Genomic DNA, 25,214 nt, shown 5'->3' with positions numbered 1-25,214 from the left:
CACTGTTTTGAATGTAGAAAAGGCAGGAATGAATGCATTAAACTTTCATCTCAGTCACATATGTTCTTGTGCTCTTGAGGCAGTGGGCTGAGGAGTCATGGGGGGAAATGCATTTACTATGGTTAGAGTCAAAAAAGCTTGAGAAACACCATTCTAAGGATTCCCCAAAAGTGGTAAGTTCTAATTCTTCGCCAGAGTGATGAGTACAGTGTTCATTTTATTACTCTTTAAATGTCTCTTATATCCCTCACACACCCTCATGCACAGATGATAGATTTCACATTAGGAAGAATATGTAAGACAATAGAACTAAGCTAAGACTAGGATTGAAAAAGAACCAAGAGAGAATGGTCTTCATCAACTGTGTGAACTGACGTTCTTTGTGGTACATCCAAAGTTGGCCAAAAATCATCTCAGGTGCCAACTGATGCCACACGTTGATTAAAATTACATACACTGGCCTCGCATTTGTTCTTTGTATAATATGCTATAGTTGTCTGGAGGTGTTTCTTATGCTACAGATTGAACAGCACACTAAGGTTGCATCCCTATATTAGTTTGGGTTCCTGGAAGCAGCCCCTAAGAGGATTTGGGGCAAGTAATTTATCCAGGAAGTGGTCCAAGAAGGACTCGGGGCAGCAGGGAAGTGGTACAGGGAGGAGAAAGAGGTGTCATTAGGAGCTGCTGAAGCAAACTGGGGCTCCATCCCCTGGGGACCTCTGGGAAATGAGGCGGACATTGCCCAGAACCGTCCCTCTGAGAGATGGTGCCCCGTTAACTCTCCAGCACTGGCCAACAGCGGCCGTCTCTCAGACATTAACTTCCCAGCACTTCCAGGCCACCCTGTACAGGCTGGGACTCTTCCCATAGACAGGGATTATTCTTAGCCAGAGAGACTCAGGGGGCCCTCGGGGACCCTCTGTGGGTGACTCCAGAGCGGGCGCCCACAGCATCCCTTAGAGTCCTGAACAATTCTTTGTCTGCCCCTATCTTCTCATCTTCCAGGCTGCTTATCATGTTTACTGTGAGAATGACAGTCACGCAAATTCTCTACAAAGTTGAGATTCCCATGAGAGACCAGGTGAGGAGTGTGGGGTCGGGAGGAACTTCCCGGAGGCAAGGCGCCGCAGGTGGGAGACCCAAACACGTTTCTCTCGTCAGCAAATTGCCTTCTGACCAGGGTCATAGCACCTTTGGTGCAAACATCACTAACCTCCAGAGTTTTCCCTCCAACCTACTCTCCTCAGCCCCTGGAGTCAGGAGGGAGATCCTGGGATGGCAAGGTAGAGAACAGAAAGGGGAACAAACCCCCTGAGGGCTCCTGACCCAAAAGGACACGGGAAGATCCTCCTACCCGCTGTGTGTCTTTGAGCCCATCGCCTCCCCTGTCCACACTCATTTCCTCACCTACTAAATGGGGGTCATCAGAGCGCCTACTGCGTCATGTTGCTTCAACACAATAATGCACGTTAAAGGGCTTGGGGCGGTGTGAGCCCTCAGTATCTGGAGTGGTCGTTTTTATCAACTTTGCCACTGTTATCACCAGCATCTCCACAGTCATCATGATTACCACACCATCGCTGCCGTTATCCCCATTACCACCATCATCTTCATCACGCCACCATCGATGTCATCATCACTATCACCATCACCATCACCATCACCATCACCATCACCACCGCCAGCCCCTGTCGAGGCGACACCATTTACTGAGAACTTAGCCGTCTCCAAACCTTATACGGAGAGCATCACACGCAGAGTTTTGTTTAATTCTCCCGGCAGAGTCACTACCAAGATCTAGGAGATGGGCTCTAATGATACGTCCTTCCAGTTGTTTGGACCCGAAACACTGGGGTCTCCTTGATCCCTCTGTCTCTATCACTCCACTTCGGATCCATCAGCAAATCCTATGGGTTCCCCTTTTTAAATGCATCCAGAACACCGACCTGTCTCTTCACCTCCACTGCCACCTCCCTGGGCTGAGCAAGCCGCCGTTGTCGCTCACCGGAACGATGTCAGTGGCCTCCTCACTGGACTTCTTGCTCTGGCCCCTGAACCTCTACACCTTATTTTCAATACAGCGGCCAGAGCGATATTGTCCAAACCCTCCCAAGACTCTCATGCCATCCAGACGCGATTCACGCGCTGCCCGTGAGGTGCTGCAGCTGTCCCCGCCACCACCCTGGCTCCACGGCATTCGCTCCGCTCCCGCTACGAGGGTCTCCTCGCTGTTCCTAGACTACGTCAGGCACGATCCAGCCCCAGGACCTTCGCATTGGCTGTACCCTTCTGCTTAGAATGTCGGCCCCCCAATTAACCTGGTACCTCCCTTCCTTGTCCCTGTCACACCTTTGATGAAATGCGGCTTCTCAGTGAGACCGTCCCAACCACGCTAATGCTGCACCACACGCACACAGGCACACACAAGACACACTCATCCTCCTTTGTGGCTTTCTTTTTTTACTCAGAGAACTTAGTGTCTGGAGCACAGAGCTCCACATAGCTCACCGTCTGCAACCACGTACATTCTCCTGCCTGTCCATCCTCCGCCCGCCCTCCCCCACACACTAGACCACCAAGGCCGTAAGGGCAGAATTCGCCCTGTGTTTTGTTCACTACTGTGGCCTCGGCACCTAGTTCAATGGCTGGTGCATAGTAGGTGCTCAATAAAAGTCAGAGAATGAATGAATCGCCACTTGGCAGATGGGACAACTATGACTCAGAGAAGAGACATCAGCTGCCCAAGGCCACAGACACAGGAACGGGGAGCCAGACACCAGTCTCTGGGCTCAGAGCCATGCCCCCCACCACTGCACACTCTGCCTCCTTGAACCACAGCCGGCGGCCTCCCCGGTGCCACACGGGCCCATGACAGGGGGTGCGGCGCGTGACAGGAAACACATGCACCACTCTGCAGCCCAGCAGCCTGGCCGGGATCGGGCTGACTCCAACAGGGCTTGCAGGTCGCCAAGGGCAACAGTGCAGATGGCCCCATCTGGCCTGGGGGAAGAAGTTCCTTCCAGACCTCAGAGGGACCAGCTGGGCCTTGAGGCTTCTTCCCCCCAGTCATGTGACACCTCAGAGGAAGAAAGGAGCAGAGGAGCCAGCTGAAGAAAGGGGCGACCTCAGACAGCAGGAGTGACTGGGATTAGACCACCAGAAGGACTTCCTGGTAGCCTGCGGTGTGGGAGAAGGTGGCAAAGGACAGGAGGCCTTTTAAACAAGGGGTAGTAGGGACGTAAGGACATTTCCTCCCCACTGGGGGGACAACCCCAGCGGCTCCCCTCCTCCACCCACCAGAACATCAGAGTCTGCTGGCATCTGACCCACATGTAAATCAGCACCCTGGCACTTCCCCTTTGCCTGCAGGTCCCCCGTGCGCACCGCCCCTGCAGAGCTAGAGGGTGGCTAGTTCACCGCCCTCCTTCAGGGAACCACTGGGCAGGGACAGAGACCCCCTCTGGTGCCCAGGGGACCCGGAGCTGGGCACAACTGCTGCAGTCAGCTCCCCCGCCCCCACCCCCCGCCTCAGGGAGCCAGCCGGAAACAGGAAATGCCTGTTACTGGGGCTTGCTGGAGAGACAGAGAAGGGGGGGCCCTCTGTGTTCAGCCCTTGCAGCCCCATAATTTTGGGGCTGCTAGACTTCGTCTTGCAGATCAGAGAGGGTGGGCGTGCTATGCGCCCTTTGCAAAGCCTAGAAGCAGAGGCACAAAGCATCCACTCCTGGCCTTCGAAACCCGCCCTGCACCAGCCTGTCTCTCTTCCTCCCCCGCTCCTCCCACCCAGCACACACCCAACATCTCAGCGTCAGTCAGTCAGTCAGTCAGTCAGTCAGTCAGTCAGTCGAGGGGCTCCAGACGGACATGGCTCGCCTCCCGGCCCAGCTACTGCAAGCTGAGGGGCCTTGGATGGGTCTCTGTAGCTTCTGGGGCCTCAGTTTCCTTATCTTCACATTGGGAGTGAAAATGCCAACCACACCTCCACTCCACCACCTAGAGCACTAGGAACGGTCATACATTCATTCAGCAAGCATATACTCAGTGCCTACTGGGTGCCAAGCCCTGGGACCTGGTGATGACCAACATAGAACCCGGTCCCCAAAAAGCCTATGCAGTCTACTGGGGAAACAAACATTGAGCAGATATTAACACAAATAATTGATCAGTTACCATAGTGATGGGGGAGTATGGAAAAAGCACAGAGAGCCATGGGATGTGGTTCAAGGGGAGACGCATCTGACGAAGACTAAGGGATGGTGCCAGAGGGGAGACGCGTTCCAGGCAACCAGCGGGCACTGCTATGCGGACATCCGATGGTGCATACCGTTGGGCAGTTTCTTAAAAAGTTGATCATGTACTACCGTGCAACCTAGCCCATCCCCAGGCATTTACCCCAAGAGAAACGAAAGCAAACGCTCATCTCGAAACCTGCACTGGGATGTTCGCGGCGGCTTCATCTGTGAAAGCCAAAAGGTGGAAATGACCCAAATGTCCATCAGCAGAATGGGGAGTGTGCCAGGCAGAGGGAAAAACATGCAAGGGGGCTCTGATCGTTCAAACACCCCTTCACTGATCCAACGAACAGTCACTGAGCATCTACTATGCTCCAAGCGGGCTGTCGAGACAGCTGTGAGCAAGAGAGCGCCCTCCCTGCCCCTGTGAGGCCGACGTTCCGGCAGAAGGAGGCAAACCACACGTGACAAGGATATGAATACAGCTTGTGAGAAGGTGGTAACTAGTAAGGGACAGAAATAAGTAGGAAAGGGGGTGGGAATGCCAGGAGGCAGTGCGATTCTAAATAAGCAGGTCCAAGAAGACTTGTCGAAAGTTAAGGCTTCCGTGGAGCAAAGGCTGGAAGGAGGGAGCGGTCCAGGGGCTCGGGGCAGAGGAACCGCCCCGAGGGTGGGCCCTGCCTCCCGTGTTCAGGGCAGAGGCTGGACACCAGTTCTTGCCCCAGGTCCTAGCTCTCACTGAATGGCCCTGGCCCATGGTCACACCACCTCCTTCTATTCTTCCTCCAGTCCAGTGCTACCCTCATCCGTCTCCTCAGCTCCCCCATCGCCCACTAGCCAATTCTCTGAATTAAATTCTCCCTGTTTGAGAGACCTAAGTTTATTTCTGCTTTCCTAGCTGAATCCTGACTGGGAGAGCCAGAAATCCGAATCCGAGACTATCTCCATAACCATGTGAAAGGCTCATGTGCCCCCTCAAAGAGGCGATGTTCCTACAGTGCTTATGGCCACAGGTTTGGGGGGCCCAGACACTCGAGTTCAAATCCCAGCACAGCTACTTATTCACTCAGGCAACTTACTTAAACTTTCCATGTTTCTGTTTCCTCATCTGCGAAACTAGGATAATAATAATACATAACAGGCTGTGTTTCCAAAGGTGGCCACAAATATACCGCCCATCCAGCACGCTCCTCTGCAGTGACACTGGTCACATCCCCACCAAGAAGTGAGGTCTGATTCCCCTCCCTTTGAATCTGGGCTGGTCTTAGTGACTTGCTCGTCACCAAGATGGCCGCAAAGTGACACCGCGCGATCTCCGAATAGGTCATAAAAAACCTTGCAGCTTCCGCCTTGGTCTCTCGAGGAACCCTTCCTCTCCACATTCCTCCTCAAGACCCAGACGCCATATTGTGAGGAAGCCCAAGCCACACGGAGAAGTCACGCCCCAGCACTCCAGTAAACGGCCCCAGCCGAACGCAGCCTTGACTCGTCCCAGCCCAGGCACCCGCCCCGCGAGCGAGGAATCCGCCCGATGACCCCGGCCCCCAGATATCAAGGTCTCTCATTAGGGAGCTGATGGACCACCATCCCACACCCCGTCTGAATTCCTGACGGAATCTGCGAGAATTGTAAAGTAGCTGTCGCCCTACACCACTCTGTTTGGGGCGGTTTGCTTCGCAGTACAATCGTTTCCCTTATCTGCAGTTTTGCTTTCTGTGGTTTCGGTTACTCGCGGTCAGCTGTGGTCCAAAGATATTAGATGGAGAATTTCAGAAGTAAACAATTCATAAGTTTTAAATTACGAGCCATTCTGAGCAGTGGGATGAACGCTCATGCTGTCTGCTCCGTCCTGCCCGGCCCATGGACCACCCCTTTGTCCAGCGTATCCACACTGTACACACAGCACAATAAGATATTTTGAGAGAAAGAGCACATTCACTTAACTTTGATTACAGTATGTTGTTATAATGGTCCTATTTCTTTTAGTTATTATTTTTAATTTCTTACTGTGCCTAATTTATAGGTTAAACTTTATCATAGGTCTGTATGTATAGGAAAAATATAGTATAAGTAGAGTTCAGTACTATCCATGGTTTCAGGCATCCACTGAGGGTCTTGAAACGCATCCCCCTCAGATAAGGGAGGACGGCTGATATAAATAACTGAGACATAACGGTACCTACTCCGAGGGTTTGCTATGAAAATCGAATGAGTTAATAAGTAATAAGTACGTGGAACACACTTGCACGTAATGAGGGCTCGACACACAGAACAAGGGTCTGCCGCCGTTACTCATTTCTGCCTTCTGAGTTTTCCCGTCCACGTCACTAAAACTGCTCTGTTCAGAGCAGCAAGATCTCAACGTGAACTCATTTTCCTCCTTTAGCCTCTAGACACTACACCGTCTGCTTTTCCTCCTAAGTCACTGAATGCTCCTCTTCCGACTTCTTGCAGCTTCTTCCTTTTCTCCCTAACCCCTAATGGCTGCTCAGCCCTCAGACCCCTGTTCTCTCTCTCTCCTCCCTCTCAAAATGAGCTCATCAGCTCCCAAGGATTTATTTCCTAAATACTAATAGGTACTGCCTGCAGTATGTCACGGCTTTACAACCACTAACTCATGAAATTCTTATAACAGCACTTTGAGGGGCTATCCTTACGCCCCATTTGAAAGATGGGGAAACTGAGTTACAGAGAGGTTCAGTAACTCATCCAAGATCCCACAGTGAGGACTGGAACCCAAACCCCCATGCGACTGGACTCTACGTCCCACAGATAAGATTTCTCAGCCTCGGTACTATTGATATTTGGGGGGCTGACCTGGGCCTTACAGGATATTTAGCAGTATCCTGGTCTCTACCCACTGCATGCCAGTAGCACACCTCTCCCTCCTGCAGTAACAACCAAAAATGCCTCCACACATTGCCAAATGTCCCCTGGGAAGACAGAGTTACTCCCTTCATTTCAGGAACCACTGGGCTGGCTACCCACTATTCTGAGCTACCTTACATCTCCAGTGTCACATGGCCCAGTCAGAACTCCCCAGAACCTGTTCCCTCCCAGCCTTCCCTTCTAAGCAAATGATACCCCAACTCATACAGGTCCCTCAGCTGTAAATGTAGTCATCATCTTCCATCCTTTCGTTCACTCCCCCTCCCCCATCCAATCCGCCAGCAAGTCTGGTCAGCTCGACGACAAAAGTGTGAGCTGGATCCACTGTGCCCGACTCCTAGTCTAGGCCACCAACGCTTCTTGCCAGGACACCTTCACCAACCTCCTCCCCGCAGGACTCCTTGCTGCCACCTCCATCACCCTCAAAGTCTGATCCTCACAGAGCAGCCGGAGGAACCACTTAAACCACCGATCTGCTTAAACCCACCCAAGACTTCCCACCACATTTAAACTCTGCACGCGCCTCACAGCCACTCGACCAAAGGACCCTCCTCCCAAACCTCCTTCCCCATCGTGCTCCCTTCACTCCCTCGCCTTCCACCAGCAGGTCGTCATTAGGGTGCTGCCCACAGGGCCTTTTCCTTCCCAGAGCTAGCTCCTCCTCCTTCAGCTCTCAGCTCCCCTTGACCACCCTCCAGAGAGCGTGCCCCTTGTGGTTTTTCCTCATCTTGACCCCTGATTTCGTCTGCAGCATTTATTATAACGTTTCATTGATTTGCCTGTTTACTGTCTGTCATGGGTTGAATGGTGCGCCCCACCCAAAAGATATACCCACATCAAATCCCTGTGAATGTGATGCTATTTGAAATAAAAGAACTTTGCAAGATGTAATTAATCACTAAGGATCATGAGATGAATCATTCTGGATCATCCAGGTGGGCCCTAAATCCAATCACAAGTGTTTTTGTAGGAGATGCACAGACAGACAGAGGAGACAGCCATGTGAAGATGGAGGCAGAGGCTGCAGCGGCACAGCCACGAGCTAGGGGATGCCTGGAGACACCAGGAGCTGGAAGAAGCAAAGAACCGATTCTCCCCTAGAGCCTCCAGGTGGAGCAGGGTGATGCCAGCACCTGGATTCAGGCCTCTGGTCGCCGGCAATGTGAGACAATGCGTTTCTGTTTTAAGCCATCCAGTTCGTGGTACTTTGTCACAGCAACCATAGGAAACAAATACACTCCCTTGTGCCCCACGAGGCTATGAACTCAGGTGGGTGGAGAGTTAATCTGCTGTGTTCTTTCCCATAACCCAGCAATCAGCACAGAGCCTGCTGCTGATAACAACTTAAATGAATATTCTAACTCAAAGAAACTCTACATCTCTTCTTCACCATCCAAGCCAGCAAGCGTTTATGTGTTTATGTTATTTGGAGCTCTCTGAGTTAGAAGCTCACTCTAAAACAGGGATTCTCTCAGCCAGAGGTGGTTCTGTCCCCCAGGGGTCATTTGGCAATGTCTGGGGACATTTTGTTGTCACAACTCTTGGAGGAAGAGAGCCATGGAATCAAGTGGGTGGAGGCCCGGTATGCTACTCAACACCTTAACGATGCACAGGGCAGACCCCAGGACAGAGAACAACCTGGCCCCAAATTTCAGCCTTGCTGACACTGAGAAACTTTGGACCAAACTTAGTACTTGATGCCAACGTAGACATGAGTTGCCTCCCTCCGCATCTATTCCCCGCTGTGCCAATAGCCCCCAGTTTTCCCTGCATAACGTCCCCCTCGCCCCTCTTGGTCCAGCTCCTTTGGGTAGAGATGACTCCGCCCCCAACTCCAGGAGTGGGCAAGTGACCTCGGCCTGACCAAGAGCATCCCATTCTCCCAGACACAGGAGTGGACATGTGGCCCCTCCAAGAAAATCATGTCCAGCGAAAGACAGATTTTGGCTTGAGAGGCCTTTAAATCGACCCTCCCATTTTCCGCTGGACATAGAATTGTGGAAATACAAATGTGGAGCAGCTGGTCATCCTCGTCTGCCTCCATGAGGGGAAGGAATGACTGAGAATGAAGGAAAACACCCAAAAGAGCAAAGTGAAGAGGTTAAGGGGGGTGGGGGGGGCGGTTTCCCTGAGACAGCGTCTGAGCCCCTGGATCCAGCCAGACTTAAAGGCATTTTCTCCCAATCTTTTCAGTTACGTGAGCTAATAAATACTTTTTTGACTAAGCGAGCCTCAGCTGGGTATGGTCACAAGATCTAAGGCACTTGGTTAAAACATCTATAGACTAAGCTCAGAATTTCCTCAAACCTTAAACTTCCCCATCTGAACATCCCTCGTTTATCCCACTGTTTCCGAGGGACCTGACTCGCAAGTTCCTCCTAAAGCTCAGGTCACAGAATGCCTCCCTGACATCGAAGAGGGACAGTCCCTCTCCGCATTGTGGGGAGATCTTTAGAAGACCAGCTGTGCTCATCCAGCATGCCCTCGGGGCCTGTCCACTTCCTAGCACCATTAGTATTAGCAAGGGAAACAAACAGAACTCCTTTTGGCCCCTCAAATATGCCCCAACCCCCCCCGCACACACACACACTCAGTTGGCATGTTGCCTCCTCCAGGAAGCCTGCTCAGATTATATCTGGAGGTTCCCTCTCCTCTGCGCTCTCAATGCCCTGGGGTCCACCCGCCCATCACTGAATGTATTGTAACTGCCTATTTTCTCATCTATTTTCATGAGCTGCATGAGGGTCTGTATCTCATTATCATGTAATTCTCCACCACCTGGCATATGGCCTACTACAAAGAAATGTCTATGACGGGGGCGGTATTATCGCTATTATTATTATTACCACCATTATCATCATCACTTTCCCCATTTTAGATGAGATTTGCCCAAAGTCATACAAGTAGGAACTTGTAGAGGTGGCGTTGGTACTAGGCAGTCCACACTCACCACTGCTAACCCACTACCACGAAGCAATCATCAACGAATGCTGCTTACGTCATGGCTCGAGCAGCAAGCTCTCTCTACAAAGGGCCAGAGTCATGATTTTGTGGGTACGCAAGTCATAGGGTGACTATTCATCTAATGAAACCAGCCATGGACAGCATGTCAGCATGGTCATACATGGCCATGACCATGTATCAGCTAAATTCTGTTGACAAAAAGAGGCAGACAGCCCACGAGCCGCACTGTGCTGACCCCTGTATTAAATGAATGACAAAAGAATGAATAGTTGATAAATATTGATTGAGCACCTACTATGTGCTAGGCACTCGGGATACAGTTTGAGAACCAAACAGACAAAAAGCCTCGCCCCGACATTCCAGCAGGGGAAGCAGATAATAAGCAAATAAGTAAAATCTGTGGTAGGTCAGAGGGCGCTGAGAGCTATGGGGGGAAATTAAACAAGGCAGGGAATGACAGTGAGCAGTCCTGCAGAAGGAAACCAGGGAAGACCTCTCTGATGAGGAAGCTGAAGCAGTTACGGAACACTCACAGTGAGTATCTGGAGGAAGAGGGATCTGCAGAGAAAGAACAGCATGTGCAAAGGCCCTGTGGCTGGATCGAAGCCGGTGGGTTCCAGGAACAGTGAGGAGGCCCACGTGGCCGGAGTAGAGTGAGTGAGGGGGAGAGAGGAAGGAGAGGAGGGCTGGGAGGAGGACAGAGGCCGAACTTTCTGGGCCGTAGCGGGCACTTTGTATCTTGCACCAAGGGCAACGGGGAGCCCTGTGAGGGATGGGAGCAGGGTGGGGCCAGGGTACTCCAGCGTCCTCTGTGAAACCCTGAGGGTGACAGTTCCCAGAACTGGACCTAGGCCAGTGAACAGAATGGAATAGAAAAGAAGGCACAGCGTCTGAACCTCCCAGGCTTCTCGTGTCCCTAGCAGACACGTTGGGATGAAGTCTTCCAACCAACACGGCCCAACCCACTTTGCTGAGATTCGCTTGCACCCAGGCCCTCCACCCCTAACCGAATCCCTTCCCCCCGGCTTTGGTTCAGGTCGTCCTCCTTTCTCATCCCACCAAGGTTTCCTCCAAGCTAGCGCCTTCCAGACCTGCATCTCTGAAGCTAGCCAGGCGTCATCTTGGCGTTCTACGGCATTAACTTCTCTATATCTACCCGAACCATTTCCTTGTCCTCCCTGGCTCCCAGCTAAACTAGAGTCCCAGTCTCTCCTGAAGTGGGATGGGACCGTGTGACTGAGATGTAGCCAGTGGAACAAGAATGGAGGTGATGGCGCCCCTTCCCGTACTGGCCCAGGAAAGCCTCCCTGGCCTCCCTTCTAACGCTTCTTCCTCGTCCTCAGGATGAATAGAAAAGACTCCCAAGGGCTTGAGGGAGGGTGAGGCCACGAGATGGAAGCAGCCTGGGACCTTAAAGAACCTTGGAAAGAAAGGCCACCCTCTCCAACTCCCAGTCGACCCGAACTGGACTGTGATGTGAGCAAGAAGTAAATACTTATTGTCAGTGAAGCAATGCAATTTGTCACAGGAGCTAATATCACATATCCTGACTTATACCACATCCTTCAGCCAACTTGGACCCACTGGAATCAAATTAACAAAGAGAGCGACTTCCATTAATTTAGCACTTTTTATACATCTGTCAATCACATGACCACCATGATAGAAATTTAACTTACCTTATCACATTTAATCCTCACACAACCCTCAAATAAAGGTGCTATCCACATCTCTATTTTATAGACAAGACAGTCAGGGCTCAGATAGGTTAAGTAATTTTTTTTTCTCCAAGATCACAAAGCTAGTAACGACCCGAATTGAAATTCAAACCGGCCTAATATATAAAGAGCTCCAGAAAAATCAACAAGAAAAAAAGGCCAACAGTCCTAGAAGGAAAAAAAAAAAAAACAATGGGTAAATGATATGAACAAATACTATTTCACCAAGAGAAAATAAAAATACCTCTTAAACATAGGAAAAGAGAATCAATCTCACTCAGAAAAAGAGAAATGCAAATCGAGCCATTATGAGCCTCCGTGTATGTCCCATCAAGTTGGCAAAACTCCAAGAGCTTGACAACAGAACAGTCTTTTGGAAAGGCTGCAGAAAACAAGCAGTTTCTCTCCTAGTGGTGGGGTAACTGGAACGACCATATGGGGACCATCCCATACAGACGACAATTTGCTCGTATGAAAAACACAGACTCATCTGATCTGAATCAGCAAACACTTCTGAGAATTTATCCCGCGGACGTACCCGCTCACATGTATGGCAGTAATAGTAACATTCGCATGTAGCCAGGTACTTTTCTAGGTTCTTTATAGTAACTCATTTATCCCTCACAAAAATGCTTTAAGATGGAGATGCATTATCTCCCTTTTACAGACTGAAGCACAGAGAAGTTAAGTAACATACCCAAGTTCACAAAGAACAGAAGCCAAAAAATGATTTATGGTCAAATGTATTGATTGCAGTAAGCTTGTCAGAACAAAAGCATGGCACGATCCAGATGTCCACAGATGCGATTCCCCAGTTGAGCAACAAAGTAGAGACAGTTTAGAGTAATTGTTAAGAGTAAGGATCCCGGGACCAGGCTTCCTGGGTTCAAATCTCAGCTCTGCCACTTTCAGGCGGGCCCGGAGTAAGTTACATAATGGCTCTGTGCTCAGCCTCTCCTTATGAAAGATGAGGATAATGATACTATCCACCTCATAGATTGTCGTGGAGATTAAACGAATCATTGTACAGAAAGCGTTTGACCAGGGGTCGGGGAGCTTTTTCCACATATGTCTGGAGAACAAATACCTTCAGCTCCTCAGGCTAGACAGCCTCTGTCGCAACTACCCAGCTCTAGTTGTAGCTGGAAATCGGCCCTCCACAGTACAGAAATGAATGGGCGTGGCCATGTGTCAATAAAACTTTATTTGTAAAAACTCTCTGTGGTCCAGCTTTGGCCCTCCAACTGCAGTTTGCTGTCTTCTAGTTTAGACTCATGCCTGGAACACAGTCAGTGCCATGTAAGTGGTTTGTTAAATAAATGAACTACCTGGAACATCACGTAGCCATTTTCAGAAAGGTATGAGGACAATCTCTATGTACTGATCTGGGAAAGTTTCCAGGATGATTATTAAAGCAATGAAAGAGGGTAAAAAGCAAAAGGCATTATGTGCCATCTTTCATGTAAGTAAGAACCTGAATTCCTATTTGCTCATGTTTGCATAAAGAAATTCTGGAAGAATGTACAGTCGACTTAAAAAAAAGTAGTTACTTATGGGGGAATGTAGGAACTGGGTATCTGAGGGACAAGACTGGAGGTTAACATTTTTCTCTATATGCCTTTTAATGTATTTTAATACTTGAATGATATGAGTGTGTTATTTAACCAATTAAAAGACTCTATTGGGCTGTCACTTGACTGGGTTTCTTGACGTCAGCACTGTTGACATTTGGGGCAGGATAATTCTGTTATGTGTGGTATTTGTAGGATACTGAGCAGCATCCTGGGTCTCTATCCACTAGATGCCAGCAGCATCTCCCACATATGACAACCAGAAATGTCTCCAGCCATTGCCAAATGTCTCCCGGGGGAGCAAATTCCCCCAGTTGGAAACGACTCCCCTAACCCGACTCCTACCTGCCATGTTATGCTGCCCACCCTCCCGCTACTCCACATCCTTCCTAAATATACTTTTCAGTGAAGGTTTATCAGGTATCAGACACTGGGCTAAGCAATACTGAAATATCACAAGAGTCCACCCCAAAAAAAAGGTGCTATTTTTTCTCTACTGTTCCACAGATGGGAAAACTGAAGCTCAGGGAGGTAAACCCAGGAAGTGCTGGCTCCTCCAAACCAGCACCCCCCCAGCCCACTCTGCCGTTCTAACTCTTCCCCACTCCCTTCTCTGACGGTGCCAGGGGCACCAGCATCCACTGAGCTGGGGACCTTGACAGCATCTTGGCCCCAGTGCCCACCCCCACCCCAAGTCTAATCAGCTGCCGCGTCCTGGTGGATCTTTCCCACAATGACTGTCACATTCGTCTCTTCCTCTCCCTTGGCCTTAAAGTGTCATCTCTGCAGCCCAGAATTTGGAACCCCACAGAGCAATGAAAGAGAGTTGAGATGTCTGATTGTCACCGTGGCCACCTATCACAGTATCGTCCTCTCTCTCTGAGCCTCAGATCTGAGGGACCATCCAGCTTGAAGACCGCCTCCGATCTGACCTCACCCATGAATCATGTCCACCAGCCAGGCCACTCACTGCCCTGCAGTACGGCGCAGCCCACGTGGGCACCCCAAGGCCTTCACATTGATTGGCGGCACCCCTGCCATGAGCAAGGTTTCCCCAGATCCGTTCGGCTCATCGCTGCGCTTTCCCCAGGACTCCGCTCAGATGTCACCTTATAGGCAAGGCCTGAAAAGTGTGACCCCCACACTCCAGAGCCCCCCGCCCTGCGCTGTGTTCTCCGGAGCGCCCTCGGCTCCTGGTGCTGCACGCCTCCTCACTTGCTTGCTGCCTGTCGTGTCCCCACTAGAATGCAGGCTCCGCAGCACGGGGCTCCGCGTGTCCTTTCCCACCGCCTGGGAACCAGGCAGAGGTCCGGCACCCGTCATAACTGTTGATGGATGAGTGAACCAATGAACGAACGAACGAACGAACGAACGTTTAAATATGCTCTTCCCAGCCTCCTTCCTAGAAACAATGGAGCAAAAGCAGGAGAACTATGAAAAGGAAACGTGAGAGACTGGGAAGCATCCCAATTGCGTCCTAACTCCAGCCTCCGCAGCTTGGTTTATGCCGCGGACCCCTCCGCCCCACCCCCCACCCTCGGGAGCACCCTCCCTTTGCTCTCTCGCTCCCTCCGCGCCCGTGGGCAGTCCAGGGCTCTGCTCACATTTGTTGACAGCATCCTCCCTCTGGCTTCAGGTTGACTACCATTTAGCTCCCCGCACTGCGAAAGGGGGCATGGGATTGCGCTTCAAATGGGGACGAAGTGGGCAGCAGCAGGAAGGCACAGAGCCTCCGAGAGGGGACGGGGAACACTCCTGCCCAGGCCTGACACAGCTGGGTGGAGGAAGCCAGAGAAATAAGAACGTTCCTTCTCACCCTTCAGAGCACAGCACAAATGTCCCCTCTCGCAGAAAGCCTGACTCTCCCAGACAATGTCTTGCATTCGCTCCAGGACTCCCAGCCCAGAGGTTTGTCCCTCTACCCCAGTCCTGACAACAAGGGGCTGGAGGTGTCTGGTTTTGTCTCCCCCAATCTGCGAGCACCTCGAGGGCCAGGCCTGGGCCGGGGTTCTCTACATTTTCCAGAACAGAGAATAAGAATGGTCCCTGGAGTCCCTACAGCTGCCGTCCTGGAGACTATGCCACACCCCCTTTCCTTTCGTCAGAGAACCAGCTTTCGGCAAGATGCATGCAGGTCTGGAAGGTCATCCTTAAGTCCCTCCACCTTCCCATTAGCTGATATTGAAGCCGCACTGGGGGCCTCGCCTCCCCACAGACCTGGGCCCTGACAGCTCCCACCTTCGTGTGCTGGAAGCCAGAAGGAGACAAGCGGATGCAGGCAAATTTGGGATGGCCTGTGGTCAGAAGGGCTGGCCGTGGGGGGAAGGGGCCTCTGGGGCTCCCTCACTTTGTCAAGAAGCCCTGCTTGGGCTAGGAAGAGTGGGCCGCCCCTCTCCGCCCATGGCCTTGTCCCCAGGAAACACCCCCAGGGACCCCCGTGGGCCCCACCCCCTGAGCAGTCACTTCCCCTCCGCCACTGCACATGGCACCTCAGACCAGAGAGGAGGTGATGGGGCCCCAGCTGCTCCGCGCGCCGTCCCAGGAGAGGCCCCACCACCAGCTCTCAGCTCCTCTAAGGCTTTCATCCTGCATAGGGCCTAAGGGCCCAATCATGTGTCCCCTCAGACCCCTGTGGCAGGCCGGGCAGCCCCAGCCACCACGCAGCAGCGTATACCACTTGAATCCAGCACCTAGGCAGCCATAGGGAACCAGAAAAGGTGCTACAGAGAGAGCATCCAATCCCGTTACCGCCCCCACCCCGACCGCATTCAAATAGGGACTCGAATGCATTTCCTGAGCCGGGGGCGGTTACAGTCAAATCCACCTCCTCCTGGACCCTTTGCCCTAACAGAGAAATCTCCCCCAAGAAAGAGCAGCTATTTCTAGGCTCCCAAACCCAGGACGATCTCAGGGGCTCAGGATCAGGTCCTGCCTCAATGTCCCCAGTGGGGATGGAGGGAGCTAGGACGAGCAGAGCCCCAGGACACAGCCCCCCACCCACGCTGCGCTGCCCGGGGCCCAGGCAGGAAGCCAAGGGGAAGGAGATGTGAGGGGAAGGAAGGGGCCCCGACTGGAGGAGGAGACACATGTGGGGAAGGAGGAGGAGGGGCCCCCTCCCCCATAGCCAGAATCTGGGGTAGAGGGGTTCAAAGAAAACCTCGGGTGCCCTGTTGGCTACCCAGGGAGGGGGTTCCTAGGCGACCCCTCAAGACTCCCAGACCGTGGCATCTGGGTGCCCGAATCCCATTGGAGTCGGCCTGGGGCTTGGGAGCGGTTACCCACCAGCCTGCTAGTCCTCAGCCTAGATCTGGGCTCATTCCAAGCCCATGAATGCATTCCTCCTAAGGTAAGGTAGGTCACCCAGAATCTCAGTGTTACCACCCATACATCCCCCCTGTTCCCATGCCGGCCCAGAGGTAGAGTGCACTCACCCAGCCTGGGAAGACCCCCACTTCCGACCCTCCGCCCGCCAGCCCAAAGCGGGCTCACCTGGGACATCTGGGGGCGCAGGTTGACCTCGCGTAAGTTGATGGCGTGGGGCAGCAGGTTGTTAAGCAGCTGGCAGAGAAGGACCCCATCCCGAAGGGCCTGCGCCAGCTCGCACACCTGGGCCCCGTCCCAGGTCACGCGGTGGCTGGGCGGCAGCACCCGGCACTGGATCAACCAGTGGGTACACTGGCGCCACAGCTCCATGGCTGCTGCCTTTCCCGGGCCGGCCCGCGCACCCTCCGTCCTCCACCACCCGCCTGCCCGCCTGCTTGTGCTACTAGCTACCACTTCCTCTTCTTTGCCTGTAACTGTCGCCCGGAGATGGGGTGGAAGAGGAGGAGCCGTGGGGGTGGGGGCGGGGGAGCACCTGCGGCCCGGCCCCGCCCCGCCCCTTCCACGCGGGACCTCTCCCACCAACACAACACCTGGGCACCTGGTAGGGGGAAGGGCTGCTAGTGGAGTCAGGCTCACTAAACTGAGGCCGGCTGGCTTCCTCCATATCCAGCTCTTGAGCAGTAACAACTGAAAGGACTCGAAATCCGCCCTCTGCTCACTCCTCCCTTTGCCTCCACCCTGGTCCAGCCCCATCATCGCTAGCCTGGACCAGTGCGGTCTCCTCCGCCCTGGTCCCCGCGCTCCCGCCCTCTCCTCCTGAAGCTTATCCTTCCCACAGCCGCCAGAGGGCGCATGGGAGCACCTGAGTCCAGTCAGGATGTCCCTCCTCTTGTCACATATCTTCCTCATTAGGGTAAAAGTCCTCCCTGCAGCCCACACGGCCCTATATGACCTGCCCTCCCTAATCGTCCCTGTCCTCACCTCCTTCACTCCCCCTTCGCCTTCACCCACTGGCTCCAGCCACCCCGGCCTCCCGCTGTGCCTCCTAGGCGCCAGGCCAGTCCTACTCCGGGCTTTGGCACGTGCTCTGCCTTAGGCAACTTCGTGGCCAGCTCTCTCACCACCTACAGGTCTTTTTGCTCAACGTCGCGGTCTCGTGAAGTCTTCCCAAACCTCTCCATTTCAAATCGCAGCCTTTCCCCTACCCTATCACACCCTATCCCGCTTCCTCGTCAAACCTGATGTTTTATTGTACTTATTTCTTTGTCTATTTAGAAATGTGCGTCTCTTGTGTACTGCCGGAACCCCTCCATGCCGGAACCTCTCCCATGCTGGAACCCCCCAGCACCTGTCTATGTGACATGCTAAACAAATATTTGTTGAATGAATGCATGAATGAATAAATGAATAAATGAATAAACAAACAAACAAACAAACGGTTGAAAGCTCTACTGGCTCTGACTCCGATACTTATCCCAAATCCATCCATTTATCCCCATGGCCACCACCATCTCTCTCCTTACAGACTTCGTTAGTGTCATTCGTTAATTCATTTGCTCGGCAAACATTTACTGTCTCCATGGCCCTTATCATCATCTGAAATCACCTTGCCTATGCGTCTCTCGCCCTACCTCCACCCCGCTAGACTCTGAGCAGCCTACCCTGCCCGCTGCATCTCTCTCGGCACCCTCTGCACGTCTTCAATTCTTGTAACCGCTAGGAGGCGCTAGGCCCCTTCTCTGGATATACCCTCCACCTCTGACTGAACCAAAACTAGGAGGGAGGGGGTCGAGGCAAAGACGCTCCCCTTGGCCCCTCCCGAGCCTGGAGACTCTTTCACATTGCCGGGCGGGGGCGGGGGGCATCCTTGAAATTCCCAGCTTTGCGATCCTACAGGCACCAACACTTTTCAGCCCCAAGCATCCTTGGCCCTCTGTGCGTCGATTTCCTCATCTGTAAAAGGCGTGACGGTTTAGAATTACGCCAGGGATCAGAGATGGTGCGACTTCAAAGACAAAGTCGAGGAAGACAGGATGCCTTTCTAGGGCTCCGGGTTTGAATCCCCACTCTCCCTCTCACAAACTGGATCGAGCCGGGCAAATGGCTTAGCTGTCCCGTACCTCAGTTTCTACATCTGAAAAATGAGGGTAATGGGTGGTCTATGCAAAAATCAGACGCGTCGAGGTAGGTCAAGCAAGCAACACAGCCCTGGCAGTCAGCGCTCAACGAATGTTAGTTGCAACTATTGTCTTCTCTTTCTTTCTTTCCCTTCTTTGCTTTTCCTTCCCTCCTTTTCCCCTTCATAAACGTGGCCAGGGCCTTCTGTCTCTTGTTCCAGATCCCCCCACCTCCTTCCACCTAGGAAACTACCCGAATGTCCCCCTCAAGCCTCCCCAGAGTCTAGCTCAGCTCTACGGTGCTGTCACTGGGGGAGGCTGTCGTGTTTTCCTGCATCTCTCTCCACAAAAACCCGACACCCAGCTGTGGTTCCGTACCCGGAAACCCACGGGGACGGTCGGGAGGAAGCGCACCCCTCCACGTCATGGCTGCCACCACCCCTGCCGAGCAAGAAAGCCCATAGGGGCCGCCCCGCCCCTGCCCGGAACCCTGGAGGAGGGGAGGAGAGGGACACCCCGCTCCCGCGCCCCAAGGGACCAGGGATGCTTAGGGCCAGCCTGAGGGGGATGCAAGGGCCGAATTCTAAGGAGCGAGACTGAGAGAGGGACTGGGAGCTGAGTGGGCGAATCGGAGGAGGGCGGGGCGACATTCTAAGGGGACCGGCCCGTTTTAAGTGACAGACGGAGTTTCCCAAAGGGGCGTGTTCTATGAAGCAGGAGGTTTTATCCAAAGGAGGCGTGGTTAGTGCAAAGAAAGTTCTGAGGGGGCGGAGCGCAAGCGAGGGGGCGAGGCGAAAGCCGGGGAGGCCGCCGTTGGGGGCGGGGTCCGAAGGAGGCGGGACCTAGAGGGCGGGGCCAGGTGCGGACTCGGTTCTTAGCCGGCGCCGCCGGGGAAGGCGAGACCCGACTGGGGCCCGCAGGGCGGGGCGCGGAGCCGCAGAGCCTCAGGCTTCCGTCTGGCCCCAGCCCCTTAGGAGCTCCGCAGGTTCCCGCCCAGGTGAGTGAGGGCCCCCGAGAGGATCCAGAGCCAGGGTATTATTGGGGTGGGGGTCCTCTCCTCTCCAGGTAGGGCCACCGGCTCGCGGGGAGGATCTGAATGTCTGTCCACGCGCGTCCGCGGACGTACAATGGGCCGCCAAGCTGCACGTCACCCGGATCCGTGTACCTGGGCGTACCTGGGCTACCTGGGCGTACCCCTCTAAGCGTGTTTCCTGGGCAACACGGACAGCCTTCCTGCTTCCATTTTTGCCTGACCGATCTTTTTAAACCACAAACCAGATCGTGCCCCTCCCTCTCTTAAAAGCCTTCCATAGCTCTCATTCCATTCCACTGAGATGAAAATTTAAGGTCCGCCAGTTCCTGCAAGGTGTCACCTCTGCTGACTTCACCGATCTACACTTAGCTCTTTGCTCACTGCATTCCAGCCACCCTGGCCTCCCCGATGATGTCAGATGTAAAAAGCAAGCTCCATCTCACCTCCAGGCCTTTGCACTTGTAAACCCCACTGGAGACCACTGTTTCTCCAAATCTTGGCATAACTGCCTCCTTCCCTTCACGGAGGTCGCAGCGCCAGTGTCACTCTCTGGGACAGCCCTTCCTGACTGTGCTGTTTAAACTCGCCTGCCCTCTCCAGCCATCTTTATCCCATCCCCCTGCTTTACCACCCTCATTGGTTACTCTTAGAATTTATTCTCGTTTTGTTGTGCGTCTTTTCCTCAAGATGGCACAGGGCAAATCTCTTTCATCGCTGTATCTCCAGGGTCTAAACCAGCGTCCAGTAAGTGCTCAACCAGTCGGGTGTTTGCTCAGTGTCCAGTTTGAGTCCTCATGTCCACCTGCGTCCATGTGTCTATGCGCGGGTGGCTGCCGCCTGCAGTGTGTACACACGTATATGGTCTATGGAGTATGAACGCCCCCTCCCCCTTTCCCCACACTTACCCCTACCTCAGCCTCTAACCCTTCCTCTCTCCCCTGCCCAAATATCCAGACATTTTTCCAAAAGACACAAGGCAGGAGGAAGACTTAGCCTGGGGCTGACCTGTGCCCACCCTGAGCTCCTTCTACCCCCAACTAACCAGAGTTTTGTCACTGACCCACCTCAATGTCCACTAAGGGGGGCATGAGACAGAGGAACCTGGGGTTAGGGGACTCATAAGACCAAGGCCAGGCCTAGCCCAAGTGAGAAACAGGAAGTACACAGACATCCAGGAGACACACCTGGCATTCAGGTATGCAAGGGCCTGCCAGGAGCCAGCAGGCCCAGCTCCCCGCCCCTAAAGCCACCTAGGGCCCATCTGGGAACTTCCTGCCTCTTTCTGGCCCTCAGCGGAGCTGACTCAGGGTATAAGAATCCTGGTCCTATTTTCCTTCAGCCCCTGGCCAGGCCCAGAAGAACTTGAGGGGTGGGGACAGTGAGGAACAGACCCCCCGCTTCCCACCTATCCGGGGCAGATTCTTTCCACCAGATAATTGAGACGGTCCTGTGCCCTGATCAAGGGAGTCCCAAAGTGTTGGAGACCTAAATTTGACCATAATAATAACTAAATATTTCAGTTCCAAAATTGCATTCGCTAACTTTTCTACAAAAATCTGACCTTCCAACATCGTTAAATATGGTGCTACATTGGAAAGCCATGTATGCGTTAGATTTTCTTGCCTTCTAAGAATCCTTGCACGTGAAGCTATGGGACATTAGAAATTGAAATCACCTCCAGCCTGGAATGTTCGTTCACCCCGAGAACCACCTCACACACTCCTCCAAAACCCTTCTGGCCATTACCAACTGGGACCTTCCCGGGCCACCCAGTAGAAAATCTTAACTGCACCACTTCATACCGCATCCCAGGTCACATTTGTCTGCTTAGCTCTCTCAGACCTAACTACTTCCTCATCCACTCATTTATTTTCTTAATTGCCGTATCCCCCCAAGGCAGCTCCCCAAGGGCAGGGTCTCCCATCTCTTTTGTTTACTGCTGGGTCTCAAGCATCTCGAACAGCATCTGGCAACACAGTGGTTGCCTCGTAAATATTGGTCTGAGTGAATGAGTTAATTAAATTTCTACGACATGGAACATTATGTCATCTGCATAAAACGCTATTACTTTCGAAAGCAGTGCATTAATCTTCTCCCATTGCAAGGATACGAGTGAATGCGTGTCTGTTTCCATGAAGTCACCGCCAATTCTAAATTAAAGTTACTCGTAGCCCAATTGTGTGTGTGTGTGCGTGTGTGTGTGTGTGTGTGTGTGTGTACACACACTGTTGACCCTTGAACAACACGGGCTTAAACTGTGCAGGTCCACTTACACGCGGACTTTTTTCAGTAAATACATATGGTGCTGTTGATGTGTTTCCTCTTCCTTACGACTTTCTTAATAACGTTTTTTTCCCTCGGGCTTACTTTATCTTAAGAATACAGTCTATAATACGTATAACATACAAAGTATGTGCTAATTAACTGTTCGTTATTGGTGAGGCCTCCAGTCAACCATAGGATATTAGTAGTTAGTTTTGGGGGAATCAAAAGTCGTATACAGATTTTTAATTGCCTGGGGTCAGTGCCCCTAACCCCTGCATTGTTCAAGGGTCCACTCTAATCTGGCATATATCTATATCCATATTTTTGCCATATAGATATAATCTGATTATGAGTAACTTGTTTAATTTAGAATATAATATATATTTATATAATATATGTACACATACAGAGAGAGAGCTGCATTTTAAGGTTTGATAGGATGTGGGCCACTGTCTCCAAAACTAAGAGGAACATGGAACAGTTGACTCGGCCACTCAGGAAGCCGGAATAATTATTCCCATTTTACAGATATGGAAGACTGAGGCCCGTTGATAGTGCAGAACTCAACCCCAGCACCACCGCCCCCAAGAGCCCCATGCAGGTGCCACAGGATGGAGAGGACTTTGCCAGCCAACCCTGGTACCACGGCCCCTTGTCCCGCCAGGTACCTTCTCCTGCAGGGCCTTAGCACCATCTGATGGGAACCCCTCCCACCCTCGACCTGCTGGGAACTCCTGGGTCCTAGATGAGGGATTTAGGGTTAAGGGGTTAAGGTCTATCGGAAGGGCTGGCTGGGGGACTGGGGACTATCTAGAAACTTGATTGGCATAGCATGTCACTCCCTCTATTTAAAGCATCACTTTCTTTGGGATAGTGTTGGAGATGGTAACGAAGATTGAAGAGGGCCCTGGCCCCCTCAGAGTACTTCTTGGCTCTGCGTGGCTCTCTCTCTGTGGGTCTCAGGCACCTGCAGTCACCAGGGCCCTATATCCCTCTCAATTCAAGGCTCCCCACCCCCATCTCCAACTCAGGCATTACCCTGAGGAGTCCTGGGACCCTGGGCATCCAATCAGATCGTGATAGGCAGTATCGTTTAGTGGTCAAAATCCCACACCTTGGAGCCAGACATCCTGGGTTTACATCCAAGCCCTACAATTTATATTCTGTGTGACCTAGGTCAAGGTATTTTGCCTCTCTGCGCCTCAGTTTGCCCATCTATAAAATGGAGATAATAGTACTTACCACTTAACCTGGGTAAAGGGTTAAATGAGTTCATATATTTTACACCTGAAACAACACCTGGCATAAGTAAGGGCTGTACATGTGTTATTATAGACTCCACGTATTGTTCGTGTGTCCACTGCATGTATTGTTCAGCTCCCAGCCCCCATCACCAGCTCTGCTTCGCCTCTCTGGTGTCAGAGCCCTCAGCCTCGGTTTTAACACCGGCCACCATGGCTGGCATAAGACAGCTTGAAATTTTTTATAAAGGAGGGTTTATGAGCCACACTCCGTTTGAAAGGATCCGGCTAATGGTTTATCTTGAAGCCACATTTGCATAGCAAGCCCAGTGTATTTACTCGGATTGGAAATTGCGTCAGTCGGCATCGGCTAGCAGCTGTAACAAACATTCCCAAGATGTCATTGCCTAAACAAAATGCACGTTTAAGGACTCGTTCACACCACAGTCTGAAGCAGTTGAGGAGTAGGGCTGCAGAGCTCCAGAAATCAGTCAGAACCCAGGCCCTTTCTATTTTGTGGTGCTGCCTTCCCCCAGGGCTTTGGGGACATCAGCTGAAAGATAGCGGACACATCCTGTAGGATTTTGAAGGAGGATTTTATAGGCCAGGTATGGAATGTCCCCATTGTACTTCTGCCTTCATCCCATTGGCCACATCTTATCACGTGATGGCTCTAACTGCAAGAGATCCTGGGAAATGTAGTCCAGAGGTGTGCCCATGAGAAGAGGGGAAGTGATTTAGTGCAAAACTCCCAGGTCTCTGGCGTGGCTTTTCTTGGGTGAGCGTGGCGAGTCACTGTTAACTACTGGTATGGGCTCATGCCTAAACCCCTTGCCTCCTGTCCTCCATCCCCAGAAGGCAGAGGCTCTTCTTCGGCAAGATGGGGACTTCTTGGTTCGTGCATCTGAATCCCATGGAGGCCACCCTGTGATCTCCTGCCGCTGGCAGGGCTTGGCCTTACACTTCGAGGTTCTCTGTGTGGCCCTGCGTCCGCGGCCAGGCCGGCCCGCAGCCCTCTTTCAGCTAGAGGATGAGCGTTTCCCAAGCCTGCATGCCCTGGTTCACAGCTATGTGAGCGGCCAGCGTCCGCTGACCCAGGCCACCGGGGCTGTGGCCTCCAGGCCGGTGACACGGCAAGAGCCCATCCGATGCAGCTTTAGTGAGGACACCCTCCTAGACAGCCCAGCTCGTGTAAAGCTGCTCAGGTACTCACAGGCCCCATTCCACCCCGGCAACAACCGACACCCCCGGGGTTCCTCACCTCGCCAACATTGACACTTGGGTCCAGGTCGTTCTCGGTTGTGGGGCCATCCCGTGCATTGTAGGATGTTAAGCAGCATCTCCAGCCTCTATCTCCTAGATGTCCGTAGACTCCTCCCCACCCCAACCCTAAGTTGTAACAAACAAAAAATGTCTCCTGAACTTGTCAACTGTCCTTTGGGGGGTAGAGCACCCTGGCTGAGATCCAGGGACCCCCAGTGACTGGAGGTAGGGGTCTGGGGGCATTGGTGGGGGCTGCCTTGCTCAGGCTGGGACTACACATCTCCCCCCATCTCTATCCCCCAGGGGTAGGAAGTGGAGTGACAGTCAGCCTGCAGGTTTGGAGCTTGTGGGGCAGTCAAGAGAAGGCCACTCTGGACCAGGTGAGGGTCTGCCAGGACAGCCCATGGCTGAGATTGCTCTGCCCCTCACTCCCTGAGTGACCTTGGGCAGGCGACTTAACCTCTTGGAAAACAGGCATGACGAAGCTGTCACGGTGGTTAAAAAGCACATAGGAACTGTGTAGGTGCTTAAAATGAGGCTTTACAATTATTCCCAGAAGCCCTACATGTTCGTATCGTGGCTGACCTGTCTAATAAC

At 52.6% G+C, this 25,214-nt stretch overlaps 2 protein-coding genes across 8 annotated transcripts in view; one reads left to right on the top strand and one right to left on the bottom strand.

Annotated features, from left to right (window-relative positions):
• The window catches only part of VAV1 (vav guanine nucleotide exchange factor 1), a 58,689-nt gene extending 41,539 nt beyond the window's left edge, over positions 1-17,150 (bottom strand). The window contains exon 1 of the mRNA XM_011373635.2: positions 16,864-17,150. Within this exon, the coding sequence (XP_011371937.1) occupies positions 16,864-17,067 (204 nt within the window). The 5' untranslated portion in view covers positions 17,068-17,150. The remainder of the gene's footprint in view (positions 1-16,863) is intronic.
• Positions 17,151-19,672: 2,522 nt separating this feature from the next.
• Positions 19,673-25,214, top strand: part of SH2D3A (SH2 domain containing 3A) — a 10,273-nt gene continuing 4,731 nt past the window's right edge. For 5 of the 7 annotated variants that reach the window (XM_011373605.2, XM_011373604.2, XM_011373606.2 and 2 more), the window contains exons 1-4: positions 19,673-19,812; positions 22,642-22,777; positions 24,210-24,559; positions 24,921-24,997. In XM_011373605.2, the coding sequence (XP_011371907.1) occupies positions 22,709-22,777; positions 24,210-24,559; positions 24,921-24,997 (496 nt within the window). In that variant the 5' untranslated portion in view covers positions 19,673-19,812; positions 22,642-22,708. The remainder of the gene's footprint in view (positions 19,813-22,641; positions 22,778-24,209; positions 24,560-24,920; positions 24,998-25,214) is intronic. The other 2 variants (XM_023538560.1, XM_023538558.1) reach the window with 2 other exon arrangements.

The sequence above is a fragment of the Pteropus vampyrus genome, unplaced genomic scaffold (genome assembly GCF_000151845.1).
Source record: "Pteropus vampyrus isolate Shadow unplaced genomic scaffold, Pvam_2.0 Scaffold226, whole genome shotgun sequence".
Lineage (NCBI taxonomy): Eukaryota > Metazoa > Chordata > Mammalia > Chiroptera > Pteropodidae > Pteropus > Pteropus vampyrus.
This window is presented reverse-complemented; position numbering and strand designations above follow the sequence as displayed.